General features: G+C 47.1%; 1 protein-coding gene across 2 annotated transcripts in view; it reads left to right on the top strand.

Annotated features, from left to right (window-relative positions):
* Lmtk2 (lemur tail kinase 2) overlaps positions 1 to 17,310 on the top strand; it is a 94,496-nt gene that overhangs the window by 65,596 nt on the left and 11,590 nt on the right. For both annotated transcript variants that reach the window (XM_021162666.2, XM_021162667.2), the window contains exons 8-11: positions 5,151 to 5,235; positions 6,985 to 7,106; positions 12,153 to 12,302; positions 13,961 to 16,868. In XM_021162666.2, the coding sequence (XP_021018325.1) occupies positions 5,151 to 5,235; positions 6,985 to 7,106; positions 12,153 to 12,302; positions 13,961 to 16,868 (3,265 nt within the window). The remainder of the gene's footprint in view (positions 1 to 5,150; positions 5,236 to 6,984; positions 7,107 to 12,152; positions 12,303 to 13,960; positions 16,869 to 17,310) is intronic.

The following is a 17,310-nucleotide window of genomic DNA, read 5'->3' on the forward strand; positions in this document are numbered from 1 at the left end:
TTTATTTATTTAATTTATTGTCCAAAATATATATCTATCTTGGTTTTTTATGTATATGAGTGTTTGCCTGTGTGTATGTAAGGCCAGACTCACACATTGGCCTCAGAGACCAGAGAGAGCATTGGATCCTCTGGAACTAGAGTTCCAGGCAGTTGTGAGCTGCCATGTGGATGCTGCGAAGAGCCGCCAAGTCTACTGCAGCCCCAACCCATGTTTTTATGTTTTATAGAAACCCAGTATGGCATTGTAAGCTTGTAATTGCGATGCTGGATAGACAGATGAATGAGTGCTGAATGCCCAGCTCACCCAGCTTCCTCAGGGACAGCGAGCACCAATGGCTGGGGGAGTGGCATTGTAAGACTGAGGAGCCACACCTGAGGTTATCCTCTGGCCTCCACATGCACATGTGCATACCTGCATACTCAGATGTCCATACACACTCCTCACGCATGCACACACACACATACACATGCTGTTTGATATAAAGGCTCTTGTGGGGCACTGTTCTTTAAATTCTTCCTGTGTAGGTGGCCTTCCATATGGCATTATTTTACAATTGAGGTTTAGAATATTGGTTGACTCAGAGGACTTGGTTGAAATAGACCAGTCCACCCGTCTAACCCAAAGTTGTTCTTCTGTTAGAAACTGGTCTAGTTAAAATTTCTTTTTACATAATGTTTAAAGAGAGCCTTATCGCAGGGTCTCAGGCAGCCTTCATCTCAGAGGTCATACACACAGTGTTCTTAAAGGCCATGTGAACAGCACATGTTGCTGTTACCATTCCACAGGTGACCCAAACAAAGCCTAGTGTCCCTGTCCTCTGCTTTCAAGGTCTCCTGAGCAGCAGGTACTATCAGGTCACTGAATGAGTGGTGTTTGTACTCAAACTGGCTAAGTAGCCATCTGATAGCCAGCAGGAGCACAGACCCAGGAGCTCAGGACAGGAGACTTTTCTGTACAGGAGACTTTTCTGGGTTTTGTTTTCTTTTTTTACTACTTCCTTCCTTCCTTCTCTTTTTTAAGACCGGGTCTTACTGTGTGAGCCCTTGAGTGGCCTGGAACTCACAGAGATCATCCACCTTTGCCTCCCAAGGGCTAGAATTACTAACAGTGTACACCACCGTACTCAGCTAAAGAGACTTGTGCATTGTTGTTGGTTTGGGGGTTGGGGGTTTTGGTTGGTTGGTTTGTTTATTTTGTTTTGATTTTTAAGATAGGATTTCTCTGTGTAGCCTTGGCTGTCCTGAAATTCTCTCTGTAGAGCAGATTGGCCTTAAACTCAGAGATCTCCCTTCCTCTGCCTCCTGAATGCTGGGATTAAAGGCATTTGTCACCACCACCAGGCTTACTAAAAAAAAAAAATTCTTTAAAAGAAACAAAACCCATTGTGCTCAGTGGTTAGGAGGCCAAGACAGGAGAACTGCAAGTCCAAGACTAGCTTGGACTACACAATAAGACTGCCTCAAACAGACAAACAAAATAACTACCCCAGTATTACCCGAAAGGGTAGCAAATGGGAGAAACAGACATTCACGAGAGAACTAGTGTACGCTTCAACTAGTTACTGTTGAATATTGTGTAGTTGTGGCTTAGGATGACTGACTAGGCTGTTTAGCAGGAGGGAATTCTGGGTTGTGATATCTTAAGTATTAAGGTGCAGGTTAGTAGTCATAACAGCGTGTGCCTTTCGTGTATTTGTTTTGGTGTGAACATTATGTAGAAAGACTGTACCTACCAGTTTGTTAATTTGTGCGACCTGGAAGGGTAGAGGGAAAGGGTAGAGGGAAAGACTTTAAAACAAAAAAGAAAAAGAAAAAAGCCACCACCAGCAACAACAACCTTGCACTTCAGGAGGGCACAGAAAGAACCTAGCACCCTTGCTGCTCAGTTAGTGTAGCATCTCTGTGTAGCTCAGAAGCAAGCCCCTCCAGAAGCAGGTATGGATACCTGGGATTCCGAGATTTGGGAGGTGGAGGGAGATTAGACCAGAAGTTCAGGGTCATCCTTAGCTACATAGAGTTTGAAGCTATTCTAGGCCACGTGAGACTCAATAAATCAAGGCACACACCATCTACTGGTATGTCTGTGTCTGTGGCCCTCAGTAGAAAAAATGCTGTTTTTCTAAGCTAGCCCAGGGTAGGCCACCTGAGAAAATCAGCATTCCAGGTGGAAAGTGCTAGCTCCTTCTTAACTAGCACTTGAGCCACTGATTACAAATTCAGATCCAGTGTGGCCTCTAGTCTAGACTTAGATCTGGGGGGTTGTCTCATGGGTAGTTATCCCTGGTGACACTGTGTTTTACCCTTAGCAAAGGTATCTGGTTATGGTATACGTCCTAGGTACAAGAAGCTGAGGGGATTGGCCAGAAACCTCAGGGTCCCTCTCAGAAGCAGAGTCCCAGCTCACATTCCTGGGAGGCTCTTCAGACATGTGCCGGCTCCTGGGACATGTCCATTCTTAGCCTACCCCAGATCTGCTGCCTGCTCTTTTCTTAGTCGGTAGAGAGGTAGGGTCCCCAAGTGATTCTCGGACACATTTGGTGGTACGAATCATCAGGGCTTTGTCTAGAGATAGTTACCTGACAACTCAGCTTGGCCTTGGCTTCAAGTAACATTTTTGATTTGGTTTTTGTTTGCTTTGTTTTGATTTGGCTCCTTTTGTGTTTTGTCGGTGCTGAGGATGGACTTCGGGCCTCATGTAATACTCCAGAGCTGTATCTCCAGCTCCTCACTGAGGGATCCTAGGTAGAGACTCTAACTGAACCATACCCCCAGCCCAGCCCAGCCCAGCCTTGGTTTTAGACATTATCAAAGCATCTCCTTTCCCTGTTTACTCAAGTTGAGCCTCTGTGTCTTGGGGTCTACTACTAGGAGGTTCCATTCCCTGGGCTTAGGCTCTGAACCCTGGGCAGGCGGCATCCAATCTCAGAAACTGCTTATCTGAGCATTTCATCTAGTTTTGCATCTGTGTGCAGTAGGACAGTAAGCTGGAGCCAGTAGAGACCCACAGAGGCCTGACTGTCCAGCTCAGCCTTGGTGCCTGACTAACCCAAGGAAAAACCCACCCAGGGAGCCTTATTCTATCCCATCATCCCATCAGCAGTCCCCACAAGTCCCCAGCAGTCACAGGCAGTTCATAGGCATGGTCCTCCATGTCTAGTCAGAGTTTCACAGTGGAAGAATTCTGCATTTCCAGTGCAAGATAAGCAGGGAAAGGCCCTGGGTGGGGGGGATGGTGGTGTTGTAAGGGTGTCATGTGTGGTGTCCCCCATCCTTTCCCACATACACCAGTCTCTTTGATACAATCTGCAGCTTGCACAGCTGAGGTCCACAGCATGATGAACCGGCCCTTAGGAACCTTGATGTCTGTGGCTGCTGCAGGCAGACAATGAGGGGGAGACAGAGAGGGTTAACTGGGATTAGGATGGTAAATTCTCACCTCACCAGCTTTACCATTGTGAGTCTCCTGTGATCCCTCTGAGCTGATTTCTTCTGTAGAATTGGGATCTGTTTACCCAGAAGCACTGTTACCTAGATCGAATATGATAGCATGGACCAAGCTCCCGGAAGAGTATTCAGTGGCTCTTAGGCACCTGGCTTCCTGTCCTGTCTGTCTCTGTCTCTGTCTCTCTCTCTCTCTCTGTCTCTCTCTCTCTGTCTCTCTCTCTCTCTGTCTCTCTCTCTCTCTGTCTCTCTCTCTCTCTCTCTCTCTCTCTCTCTCTCTCTCGGTTACTTGGCTTCCTGTAGCTAGAAACTTGCCATGGGTGTTTTTGGAACTGCCCTTGATTACCTTGAGCCGTTTGCATTAGAGAATCCTTCCACAGATGGGCAGGCTACCCAACTTAAAAACAAATGGCGAGGAGTTGTGACTTGGAACCTTTGGGCCTGCTGCCAAATATGGTGACCAGCCAGTGCCTTCCAGGAGCCAGCAGGGCTGGAGCTCAGGCAGCTTCGTCACCAGACCTGTTTTTCAGCTTGAAGGAGAATGCTGGCTGCATTAGTTTCCTGACCTGAGCAGCCTTGACGTCAAGTTGCACGCTAGTGCCTTGTGTTTTTTCTGTTCTGTAGTGTTGCACATTAATAGGTGCAGAGAATACTTAGTGTTAGTATTGGGGGGCCGATTACAGCAGTACTTTGAATCTAGGTAGCACTCTAATTAGTTTTCAAAACATTCTGTGCACATTTTTTATTATGCCCCTGTCATCACCATTTCTGTGCACACTAAAACAAATTTCTTTTTCTTTTCTTTCTTTTTTTTTTTTTTAAGTTTTTTTGAGACAGGGTTTCTCTGTGTAGCCCTGACTGTCCTGGAACTCACTTTGTAGACAAGGCTGGCCTCGAACTCAGAAATCCACCTGCCTCTGCCTCCTGAGTGCTAGGATTAAAGGCGTGCGCCACCATGTCCGGCTTAAAAAAATAGGAAACTTCTATATTGTTAATAACAGCAAAGTCAGAAAGTATCCAGCCTTTCCCCACGTACTACTAGAGGGCTTTGTGATGGAGCGCCATGCAAATCACCCCACATTAACAGCACAGAAAGTCATCAGTATAGCTGAGTCAGTGTTACACACACTCAGCACGCCCATTGAGACCTGAGACGTGGAGGGGGCAGTGTTGCAGCCACCCATTGCTGCTCCTTGTAGCTGTTGTTGGTGTGGGCATGGGAACACTTCACCAGCAGGCAGTCACTTTCAGGTGCTAGGGTCATTAGTGGGTGCTGTTTCTTTCTTCGGCTAATAAATAAGAAAACTGCGTCACTAGAGGAAGAGGAGGTCTTCTTAGGCAAACACCTGGGGAGCAAGGGCTTGGTAGGCAGCCACGTTGGGCAGCTCACAGCCACCTGCAAACTGCAGCTCTAGGGGATCCGACGCCCACTTCTGGCCTCTGAGCACAAACCCACACACCAGTAGACACACATGCACATAATTTAAAAATACATATTTTCAAATTTTTTTAAAAAACAAAAAGGAAAGGGGAATTTTATTCACTTCCTAAAGTGTGCCTTTTGTTTGAGACACTAACTACAAGCAGATAGCTGAAGGCATGACTGGTTTCTGAAAGACACCTCTGATGTACAGCGGTTCTGTGCGGCGAGATCCTGGCTGTGGATCCTGCTTGTTCTTACACTGGCCCTGCTCCTTCTGTTTGCAGTGATCTGGCCCTGCGGAATTGTTATCTCACCTCCGACTTAAATGTCAAAGTGGGTGACTATGGAATAGGCTTCAGCAGATACAAGGTAAGCAAAGCTCTGCCTGCTGTCTTCTTAACCTGCTTACTGTCAGTCAAGAGTCGGCTTGAAAAACACTGCTTGTGTTTAAGGGGGTGGAGGTGGGGGTGGGGGAGTCTTTTTATGACATGGCCTTTCTCCAGCAGGTATATCCCAGTCTTTTTATGGTACCATTGGCTTCTGATTTGTCAAATTCAGTAGCTTTGTGACTAAGGTTTCAGTGTAATGGATTCAGTTTGCCTGAATAATATATTTAAAAACAGTATTAAAATACTCTAATTGCATACTTATCTATTTCACATGGATGTGTATGTTTATAGGCACATACATGTCAAAGACATGCATGAGGAAGTCAAAGGCAGTTCTCCCTTTCTACTGTGTGGGTCCCCAGGCTAGAAATCAGTTACAAGGCTTGGCAGCAAGTGCTTTACCTGTTGAACCATTTCACTAGCCGTATGTAACAGAATTCAGTTAGCATGTGGGCAAAATGCTAATTAGTATTTGTAGAGCACAGCACATGTGTCTGTAGATGTCTCTCACTATAATCAGTAAAACTGAAGCACAGGTATACTAAGGTTGATATTCACGTTTTTGCTTTGGGGTTTTTGTTTTGTTTTGGGTTTTTTTTTTTTTTAAGATTTATTTTTTATTATACATAAGTACACTGTAGCTGTCTTCAGACGCGTCAGAAGAGGGCGTCAGATCTCCTTACGGGTGGCTGTAAGCCACCATGTGGTGGCTGGGATTTGAACTCAGGACCTTAGGAAGAACAGTCAGTGCTCTCTCCTACTGAGCCATCTCGCCAGCCTCCTTTTGCTTTGTTTTTAACTGTTACATATACCCCTAAAGAAAACAGCTCAGTAGCTTTCATCTGTGTATGTTTGCTGAGCTCTGCTGGGGTCTGGGCAGAGGCACTGCTGGGCCAGGCGGGATGGCTCAGTAGTTAAAGCACATACTCGTCCTGCTGTGGAAGACATGGGTTTAGTTCCCAGAACCCACATGGAGGCTCACAACAGGACTCCAGTAACTCCAGTTCCAGAGCCCCTGATACCGTCTTCTGACCTCCTCCTTAGGCTTTGGGCACATACATGGTATACATACATACATACATTCAAAGTATTCATACACTTAAAGTTAAATGAGTTGTATCTTTTTTAAAAAAATGATATTGCTACAATGATAATCATGTTCTATGCAGCACCATAAAGATAACAGTTATCTGTCATTCCGTGGGTTCTGTGAGCACCAGAAGTGTAATGCTTTCAAAAACATGCAAATTTAAGTTGGCTTCCTGTCCACGCACTAGCGGGAGTGTCGGAAGCACTTACTGTTGGCTATGAAGTTGTTGCTAGGATTACCTTTCTAGCCTCTCACAGAGGTGGCTGGCTTTGTGCAGCCCTTCCTTCCAGCGAAGGGAGAGGGCTTCTAGTGTCTGCAGCTCACCTGTCATTTTGCTGCTGGGAGGTTGACCTGTAACATCAGCTGTGGTAACCAGCACAGTCCTCAGCACAGATGGCCAACCTCGGCTAAAGGTGACTGAGCTAGTGCTATGCTTTAGAGACCCATTCTCACGGCCTTCAGGTGTCAGGGGAATACCTCCTGTCCGTCCTTCCATCCAGAAGTCTCTTTGCCCGCCTGCCTCTCATTTCCCTGTGATGTTTTTGGTTGGGCGCGTGCTCACTGATAATGTTTTGCTCTTAAGCTCCCAAGCTCCCCTCACCTGGAATTCCCCTGAACGTTGTGCTTATGACCACGCAGGAGGATTACATTGAGACAGATGACAAGAAAGTTTTCCCCCTGAGATGGACTGCTCCAGAATTAGTGACCAGCTTTCAAGACAGACTCTTGACTGCAGATCAGACTAAATACAGTAATATCTGGTAGGTATCTGGCATGCCTTTTTATTTGGTTTTCTTAGCAAGGGCCCAACTCCTCTCTCTTTGAGTACAGGAGTAATTCTGCTAGGATGTAGGAGGCAGAAAGACACACCATGCGCCATAGCCAGTAATGGTTGTGTTTGAGTTGCTGCTGCCACTTCTACCCATTTGCCTCCACTAAGGCCGGGAACTGCATCTGTTGTCCATGTTGTACCTGCTGGCCTGGAATACAGTAAGTGCTCACTATTTACTGAAGGGAATGGAAGCTGAGAGGTTTGGGCTGTTCTGTAAGGCTGATTTTTAGGGGTCATCTCAAAAAGTGCTGAAATGATGATGTGTCTAAGTCTTTGACTTGACAGTGTCATGGTTTTCTGACTGATACCTTTTATTTTAGGTACCAGGTATTTTCCTGTTTGTTTTTGGTTTTCCTTTTCTTGCCTTCCTTTGGATTGATTTTCTTTTTTAGCTTTTTTTCCCCTCTTTATTTAGAAGCTATGCATTCTATGCCTGTGCTTTTATCAATTATTCTAGAAGTTACAGCATGAGTAGACTTTTATACACTGTGATCTTACTTACTTCATCTCCTCACCCTGCTTCTTGACCAGCACAAGGCTTTGGGACACCTCACTTCCTTTTAGCTGTGTAACACACGCACGCTCGCATGCACGTACAAGCATGCTTATGCACATGTACACATGAGCACACACACAGTTATATGCTATTGTGTGGCCCTGGCTCCCGAACTCACTCTGTAGACCAGGCTGACGTCCCCCAGGCTAATGATGTTAATAATGTTTTAACGTCAGTGATCATTTAGGCTTATCCACATACAAGCTGTTTCTCCTCGTGCTTCTCTTGTTTGTTTCTGTGTTTTGATCTCAGACCTTGCTCTGGGATTATGCTCCGACTTAAAGTGTGTCCTTCCTAGTGAGACCTGCTGCTGCCAGACTCTGTTTTCTGTGGTCTGCACGCTCTTGCCTGTTTTGTTCTCACCCCTCAAATGCATTTTTACAAGATGTCATTTTACTGTCCTCTGGCTTCCATTGTTGCTTTGTGAAGTCAGCTGTAAGTCTGCCTAAGCTCTCTGACTGACTTAAAATACTTCTATGATTTTTTTTTCTCTTCTAGTTTTTCCTATGATGTGTGCCAGTGTGAATTGTATGGGCTTGAATTGTATGAGTGAACTGTATGAGTGTGAATTGTATGGGTATGGGTTGTATGGGTATAGGTTGATGCATCTACCCCTGCTTGTTATTTATTTGGCTTTCTAAATCTCTAGGTTGATAAAATGCATTGCTTCTAGAAAATTCCTAGCCCCTTTTCTTTAAATATTGCCTCTGTTTATTGTCTCTCCTTTTGGAAGGCTAATTTAACATGAGTAGTTGTGTCTCTTGCTTGTTCCTCTGCATCCCACCCTTTACACTCTAGAACATATATGCTCCCCGCACCAATTCTGTTTTTTTTTTTTTTTCCCCTCCCTGCGCCCCTCACCAATTCTGTTTTTAAGATTCTCTTTTCAGCTATGTCTATTCTGTTAAATCTTCCTGTTAAGTTTTATAGTTTTTGATTTTAAAATATGATCAGGCTCTTGCTCTCTTGCTCTTCCCTTCTTTCTCCCGCTCTGTCCCCTCGCCCTTCCTCCCTCCCTTCCCCATTCCCTTCCCCCTCTTTCCATATGCTCATGGCTGGCCTGTTCGCCTCTGCTTTCACTCTCTCTCTCTCTCTCTCTCTGCCTTTCTCTGCCTCTACTACCCTCTCCTCCCCATGCCCTGAATAAACTATTCTATACTTTTAAAAAAATCTATCTATCTCAGGGTTTGTTGTTGTTGTTTGTTTGTTTTACACAATTGAATTGTGATCTGTGTCAGACCACTGTAGTAAGTAACCCCTTCCACTGTGGCTGGTGCGTGATTTCCTCTGGTCTTTCCTATGGTGAGAATCCATGGCCGTGTAGACTGAAGACAAGCCCCTCCATCGAGGACCTGTATTTGCCTCTGTTGGGACCTGGTGTCTTGCCACACACAGGACGCCACTCTAGCAGGGCACTGCAGAAGTGCTTTTCCCTGAGCTAGTGAGGATTTTTCAAGGCCAGCTTTGTAAGTCAGCCCTGTTAGCTGTCCTCTTCTCTCCCTCACTGGCAACTGCCTTTGAGGAACTGGCTTACTGCCTGCCTTGAAGCAGACTCCTCTGTGAGACTGGCTCACTTGGGTGGACCCAAGGCTTTGGCCTGCTCAGCACTTCCATGGAGCCTAGAATCCACACAGAAAAACCTAAGTGCCTGCACATATGTCCCAGGGCTCAAAGGTGGCTTTTGTCATCTCAGTTCTCAAGATTGTAGTATTGCCTTGGAAGTTCCTGCCTTCTTACCAACCTTGATTCTTCAAGAAGATGTTTTTTATGCTTGACTGGCAATGTTATTGCACTTAGCGGGGTGATGGACATGAAAATGGAGCCTGTGTTCCCCAAGGCAGAATTGGCCCTGTTCCTGACCATCGGAACAGTTGCTGGCAGCAGTGCCAAGTCCTGCCATACTGCTCATGCCAAGGTGGATGGGGGAACCTTATGAAGACCTGAAAGTGGAGGTGGGGAGACCCCCACAGCAGCAGGACACACTTCTTCCCAAAAGAACAAGGCTTAGGGGCCTAAGGAGCTGGGGAGCCTGTGTTTCCTTTCTGGTCCTCTGAAGCATGGGAGGTGGCAGGGGCCCAGGGGCTTTGGTCTGAGAATGTTTTTCTGGAAGAGGGAAAGAATCAAGGCAAATGAGTGAGGACTGTGAGAACCTGAGGCAGGGAGACAGGCCGCATTCAGTCACCTGGCAAACCTTTTGGTTTCAGCATTTCACATGGATTCTCTTCAATAAAACTGGCGCCTCCAAAGTCACTGGACAGTGTCTTAAACATTTTTGTACTTAAGTTCGTTATCCACCTTTGATGGTCTGGGCTGGTGTGAGGCTCCTCCTCATGCCTTTAGAAGTGACTGTGGACATGGATCATGCTGGCTCTGCTCACTCTCCTGTAAAAGCAGCAGCAGGAAATTGAACACCAGGTTGCACAACAGCAAATGGAAGCCTCGGTGCTGCGGTTACTCACAGTTTCCTGGTGGGCACTGGGCAGTCTCCTAACTACACACCTGAGTCTGGAAGAAGATTTGCAAATCGCAGGGAGCTTTTGAGAAACTGCGCTTTCCCAGGCCGTTCCTGACTCTGTCACTGAATGTTAGATATGGGCACACACCCTTAATTCCAGCACGGGGAAATAGAGGCATGCAAATCTTTGTGAGTTTGTAGCTAGCCTAGTTTACATGGTAAGATCTAGGCCAGCCCGGGCTACACAGTGAGACCCTGACTTAGAAAAAAGAAAAAAGAAAAGGTGATATGGATCCTAAGTATCAACTTAACTTGTTTAAAGTTACCACAGAAGAGTAAAGAGAGGGCTGCTCTTGCAGAGGAGTTACCACAGAAGAGTAAAGAGATGGCTGCTCTTGCAGAGAAGTTACCACAGAAGAGTAAAGAGATGGCTGCTCTTGCAGAGGAGCTACCACAGAAGAGTAAAGAGATGGCTACTCTTGCAGAGGAGTTACCACAGAAGAGTAAAGAGATGGCTGCTCTTACAGAGGAGCTACCACAGAAGAGTAAAGAGATGGCTGCTCTTGCAGAGGAGCTACCACAGAAGAGTAAAGAGAGGGCTGCTCTTGCAGAGAAGCTACCACAGAAGAGTAAAGAGAGGGCTGCTCTTGCAGAGGAGCTACCACAGAAGAGTAAAGAGATGGCTGCTCGCCGGGCGTGGTGGCGCACGCCTTTAATCCCAGCACTTGGGAGGCAGAGGCAGGTGGATTTCTGAGTTCGAGGCCAGCCTGGTCTACAAAGTGAGTTCCAGGACAGCCAGGGCTATACAGAGAAACCCTGTCTCGAAGAAAAAAAAAAAAAAAAAAAGAGATGGCTGCTCTTGCAGAGGAGTTACCACAGAAGAGTAAAGAGATGGCTACTCTTGCAGAGGAGTTACCACAGAAGAGTAAAGAGAGGGCTGCTCTTGCAGAGAAGTTACCACAGAAGAGTAAAGAGAGGGCTACTCTTGCAGAGGAGCTGTGTTGGACTCACAGCACCAGGGTGACAGCTCACATCCCATCTGTAACTCCATTTTCAAGGATTTGATACCTCTTCTGGCTTGTATAGCGCCAGCATACAAGTGGTGCACAGACATGCATGTGGGCAGAATACCCATGCACATACAGTATTTACAAGTTTAAACTTGCCAGGTGATGCACATGGCTCCCTGAGAAGGCCATCCTGTCGACAGTGGCCGGTGGGAAGAGTGAGAGTCTGTGAAGGAAAGGAAAAGTTCTTTCTTGAGCTAGGCCTTTCCAGGGAGGATAGAACTCTGGGGTGCAAGGACAGGCTGCGGGGGCAGGGATGCGATGGGTACTGTGTTACACATTTGTGATCCCAGCACTTGGCTGGCTGAGGCAGGAGGACTACTGTGACTTAAAAGCCAATTTCAGCTTAGTCTACACAGTGAGACCTTGTCTCAGGTCAACAGCAGTAATGCAAGAGCTAGTTGGATATACCGTGACATAGAATGTCCACTTTTGGTGACACCAACCTCTTCTGGCACTAGATGGCTGCCACTAGCTTGGAGTGCTGAAGGGTGACCAAGGCAGCAGGTGACAGGCCTAAGTAGGAAGTGACATTTGCTCATGGAAAGGTTTCTTGGAATTATTGGAAGCAAGAGTGTTTATATTGTCAATTCATTTTGTCGTGCTTTACCACATCCTATCAGTCTTTGAACTGATTGCTTGAGGTTTTAAAGTCACAAGTGACCGTATTGTTTAGTTCCTATGATTATATTATTACACTCTGTCTTAGTGACGAAGTAAAACAAGCAGGCCTCTGAACACCCTCATTTTAAGAGAAATGACCATTTTTTTTCCCATTGGGATGTTGGTTATTTAAGAGTCATTTTATCCTCTTCTTACTAATAAATAACTTCAATATTACCTTCTCCTTACAACTGATATTACTACAAACACAAATGGCCCTCTTGCTCTCCGCAGGTCCTTAGGTGTAACACTTTGGGAACTCTTCAGCAATGCTGCTCAGCCGTATGCAAACCTTTCTGACCTGGATGTCCTCAATCAAGTCATCAGAGAGAGGGACATGAAGCTCCCGAAGCCGCAGCTGGAGCAGCCGTACTCGGATAGATGGTTGGTAGCCTCCATTCTGCTTTGTAATCTTCAAAAACACAGAGCACCGGGAAAGGAGGGCCTGAACTCACACCCCCCAGTGCATGTACAAAAAGCTGAGTGTGGTAGTGTGTACCTGTCATCCCGGTACTGGAGGGGTGGAAACAGGAGTATCTTTGAGGCCCGATAGTCCAGCTAGGTCAGCCTCACTGAATCAATAAACTCCAGGTCCACACACACATTCTCATTCTCTCTCTCTCTCTCTCTCTCTCTCTCTCATCCATATGGTCCTTACTTTTAGACAGTAGATGTTCTAAAATGTAGTCGTTTTTACATTGTTCACAATTAATTTTAGAAGTATCATTTCTACATTAGCCTGTCCTGGTGACACCTACACTTTCATCACACACATAATTAAAAATGAAATCTTTAAAATAATAGTAATTTTAAAAACGGGACCAAGGGTGGAAGTAGCCCTGTGAAGAGCTCTGGCCTAGCGCTCACAAGTTCCTAGCTTCCCCTAGTATTTGGTAGAAAGTATTCTGAGAACACATCAACACATCCCCACTAAGTAGTTCTTAGGAGGAGAGTGTGGCGCTACCAGGTAAAAATGCTCACACCTCCAAGGCCAACAGCCTGCATTTGGGGAAGGCTGCTACCACATGGGGAAGGAGAGAGCCAACTCCTCACACAAGTGCCATGGGATGTCCCACTCCTGACTAAATAAACAAATATTTAGAAAAAGAAGAAAAGGAACAAATGTGGCAGAAAGAACCCTTTCAGAGTCATTGGTCCACACGACTGGGCTGGTCAGCTCCCTGTCATGGAAGAACAGGGTGCCCATGGGCTCCCACCCCTCCTTGAATGTTTATACACACACAGGATTGGTGACGGGGGAGGGGGAGAAGCACATATACTCCCACAAATGAAAATAGAAGGGAGGCTAGTTGGAAAGAATTGGAAAGGGGTAAGGGAAGGGGCAGGTATGTGAATATGATCCTAGTGCAGTATGTGCCTGCTTACAGATGTCATTGTGAAACCCATTATCATGCATGATTAATATGGTGATGAAAGTATTACCAAAAAAAAAAACCCAAAACAAAAACAAAAGCAAAAAACAAAAACCCAGGCGTGGTGGCGCACGCCTTTAATCCTAGCGCTCTGGAGGTAGAGGCAGGCGGATTTCTGAGTTTGAGGCCAGCCTGGTCTACTAAGGGAGTTCCAGGACAGCCAGGGCTATACAGAGAAACCCTGTCTCAAAAAAAAAAAAAAAGAAAATATTAAAAAACAGGCATATCCAAATAAGAGTACAAATCGAGATTTTAGAAAAAAAATTTCTGCATGTTTTTAGAATGCTATCAAAACATTAACAATAAAAATTTAGAACAGCAACCAAAAATTACTTTTTTTGATGGGAAGACCATTAGAAGAAAACCAGAAGAAGGCATGATCTGGCAGAATACTATGAAATGTCCTGGGGGGGGGGGGGGAGATGGGTGCCTCACTCGTTCTTGCCATCCTCTTGTGCTGTATTCACACTCTGAGTTAACCCCTTAACCAGGGCTAGTGGTGGTCGAGGTGTGGAAATCTTAGGGAGAAGGGCATGTTGAGTTGGCTCTGAAGTAAGGTTCTATCTTTCCCTATGTCCCTGTTGTTAACTTCCCCTGTGTGCCTCTCAGGTATGAGGTGCTGCAGTTCTGCTGGCTGCCTCCTGACAAGAGGCCAGCCGCAGAAGACGTGCACCGTCTGCTAACTTACCTGAGGATGCAGAGCCAGCGGGACTCGGAGGTCGACTTTGAACAGCAGTGGACCGCTCTCAAGCCTAACAACAACAGCAGGGACGCAGCCAGCAGCGCCGCCTTCCCCATCCTTGACCACTTCGCCCGGGACCGGCTGGGTCGGGAGATGGAGGAGGTCCTCACGGTGACTGAGACCAGCCAGGGCCTGAGCTTTGAGTATGTGTGGGAGGCTGCCAAGCACGACCATTTCGATGAGCAGGGCCGGGGCCACCCAGACGAAGCCTTGTCTTACTCCAGTATGTTCTTCCCAGTGGAGGTGTTTGAGAATTCACTTTCAGATCCTGGCCCTGGCAAGCAAGATGACGGTGGCCAGGAGGTGCCCGTGAGGGCCCCTGGGGTGGTCCCTGTGTTTGATGCACACAAGCTCTCTGTTGGAAGTGACTATTACATCCAGCTGGAGGAGAAAAGCAGCAGCACTGTGGGCCTGGACCCCCCGGCACTCCTCACCACTGAAGTGGATGATCTAGGAAGGGCTGGCGCTGAGCCGCCCCACCTGACGGTCCCTAAGAACCCCGTGTCTGAGGAACCCAGGACAGAAGAGGATTTCTTCCAGAGCAGTGCTCACCCCAAAGACGCCAGCTCTACCGAGGACTCACGTGCTACCAGCATCCCTGGGAGCCCTTTCAACCTATTTAGTGACCTTGACAAAGCAGATGACCTGCCCAGTCACCAAAAAATATTTGATCTAATGGAACTAAATGGAGTTCAAGCTGACTTTAAGCCAGCCATCTTGAGTTCAAGCCTAGATGACCCCAAGGACACCTGCCAGTCTGACAAAGAAAAGCCCCATAAGCTTTTGGACCAGGGCCCTCTGTGCTTATCAGAAAGCCTTTTGCACCAAGATCACTTTGATCCACTGAGTGTCCAAGAATTGTCAGAAAACTTTTTATTTCTTCAGGAGAAAAATCTACTGAAAGGCTCTCTGACTACCAAGGAGCATGTGAACGACCTTCAGACAGAACTTAAGAATGCAGGTTTTACCTCAGCACTGTTGGAGTCACCCCAGAGAGGCTCTGTAAGTTCTGAACTTGAGTTCCTGGAAAATACACTAGACTTTCCTTTGTCACAGGGAGACACGAGTGGACAGAATGAAGGTACAGGTGTCATGTGTCACGGTGGTACCTCACCACAGGCCTCCCCAGCCTTGCTCACAGAAGAAGGATCTCCTAATGCCCCCCCAGACTCAATTCTGAAGCCAGAAGAAACCAAATCCTTTATAGATGTCAGAGTCCCTGAGAACTCCATCTGCCTGGATCTAAGCCCCGACCCCGTGACTGTTGGAGTTGAAATTCCTGCTACCGATGCCAAAACCCTTGATGGGGGCGACGGACCCCCAGACGTCACTTGCCAAAGCAAGGAGGCCTTGAGTCTAACCAACAGAGACCCCATCCTTGTGAATGATATTACTGCTCAGGGTAGTGTGGAGAGTTGTCTTCCAGAATCGAGACAGGATTTACAAAATCAGCCATTTTCAGAAGACCCTCTTAGTGTCAGCTCACTGGAGAAAAACTCGGAAGCTGTGGAGACTTTAAATCGGCTTAATTACAAGGCTGCCCCAAAGGATGCAGCCTTGGCATCTGCCCTGTCCTCGGATTCCACCAGCCAAGATAGCCTCTTAGACGACAGTTTGTCAACACCCATCCCCACCTCAGAGCAGTCTGTGGAGACGCCAGACTCCCTGGATTCAGTGGATGTCCATGAAGCATTGCTAGAGTCCCTGGGCTCCCACACCCCTCAGAAACTCTTGCCCCCCGATAAGCCTGCGGACAGCGGCTATGAAACGGAGAACCTGGAATCTCCTGAGTGGACCCTGCACCCTGCACCTGAGGGCACTGCTGACTCAGACGCAGCTGCAGCAGGTGACAGTGGCCACAGCAGTTTGCCTCCCAACCCGGTCATTGTCATCTCGGATGCAGGCGATGGCCACAGAGGTGCTGACGGTCCTCCTCAGAGCTTCACACTTGGCACCCAGAGTTCATATCGAGACTCTGCATACTTCTCAGACAATGACTCAGAGCCAGATAAAAAGCCCGAGGAGGTCCCAGGAACATCTGCCAATGCCCTGGCGTTGGTAAAGGGCCAGTCCCCACCTGAGTCAGTTGTCCCAGAAGAAAGCTCTGATGTCAGAGAAGGCTGCCTGGAAGCCCCACAGGACAAGCCAGATCAAAGTCAGGTGTCTACTTTGCAGAATTCTTGTCACTCAGAACTACAAGAAACATTGCAGCCCACACCAGCTGATGCTTCCAGAGAGACCTATCCTGTGAACGACGAGGCCAGCAGCCCCTTGAGTTTGTTGAATTCAGAACTTAGCAGCTGCGATGACCTGGACACACAGGAAGATCGCCCATGCACCCTGGCCTCCACAGGTACAAATACCAATGAACTCCTTGCATACATGAGTTCCACACTGGATAAATCTTTGCCCAGCCACTTCGAGAGCTCCAAGCTGAAGGAGCCAGACATTGAAGGGAAATACCTGGGCAAACTTTGTGTGTCTGGGATGCTGGACCTCTCGGAGGATGGGATGGATGCAGATGAGGAGGATGAGAACAGTGACGACTCGGACGAGGACCTGCGAGCCTTCAACTTGCACAGCCTAAGCTCTGAGTCTGAAGACGACACGGAGCACCCTGTGCCCATTATTGTCAGTAACGATGATGGTAGGCACCTGCGGAGTTTGCTGAAACCCTCAGCTGCCGAGGCCATTGAGCAGCTGCCGGAAGACTGGAAGAAGGAAAAGAAGGCAGTGACATTTTTCGATGATGTCACCGTTTATCTGTTTGACCAGGTATCTCTATTTATATTGTAGAGAATTTCAAGAAGGTGTGAAGCTAACTGTGGTCTGATTTGGTTTTGTTTATAAACATCCAGAATTTTGTTTCGGTTTGTGTGTGGTGTGCATGTATACGTATTTGCGTGTGCGTGTGCACGTGTGCTTCTCTGTGGGGAATGGAGGTTGGTGCTGGGTGTCTTCTTTGTCCACTTTCTACATTATATAAAGAGAGCCAGGTTCTCTTCCTTACACCCCAAAGTTACTGATTCAGCTCATCTTAGCCAGCTTGCTCTGGAGGTCTGTCGTCTACCTTTTGTACCCTGAGATAACTTTGAGATAACTTATGGGTGCTTCTCCACATTTACATGGGTGCTGGGGACTTGAACTCCAGACCTTATGCTTGCTTGGGAAGTGTTTTACCCACTGAGCCATCTTTTCAGCCCCCCAAATTTTATAA

This window comes from Mus caroli, unplaced genomic scaffold (genome assembly GCF_978045245.1).
Source record: "Mus caroli unplaced genomic scaffold, Mus_caroli_1 scaffold_4, whole genome shotgun sequence".
Classification (NCBI taxonomy): domain Eukaryota; kingdom Metazoa; phylum Chordata; class Mammalia; order Rodentia; family Muridae; genus Mus; species Mus caroli.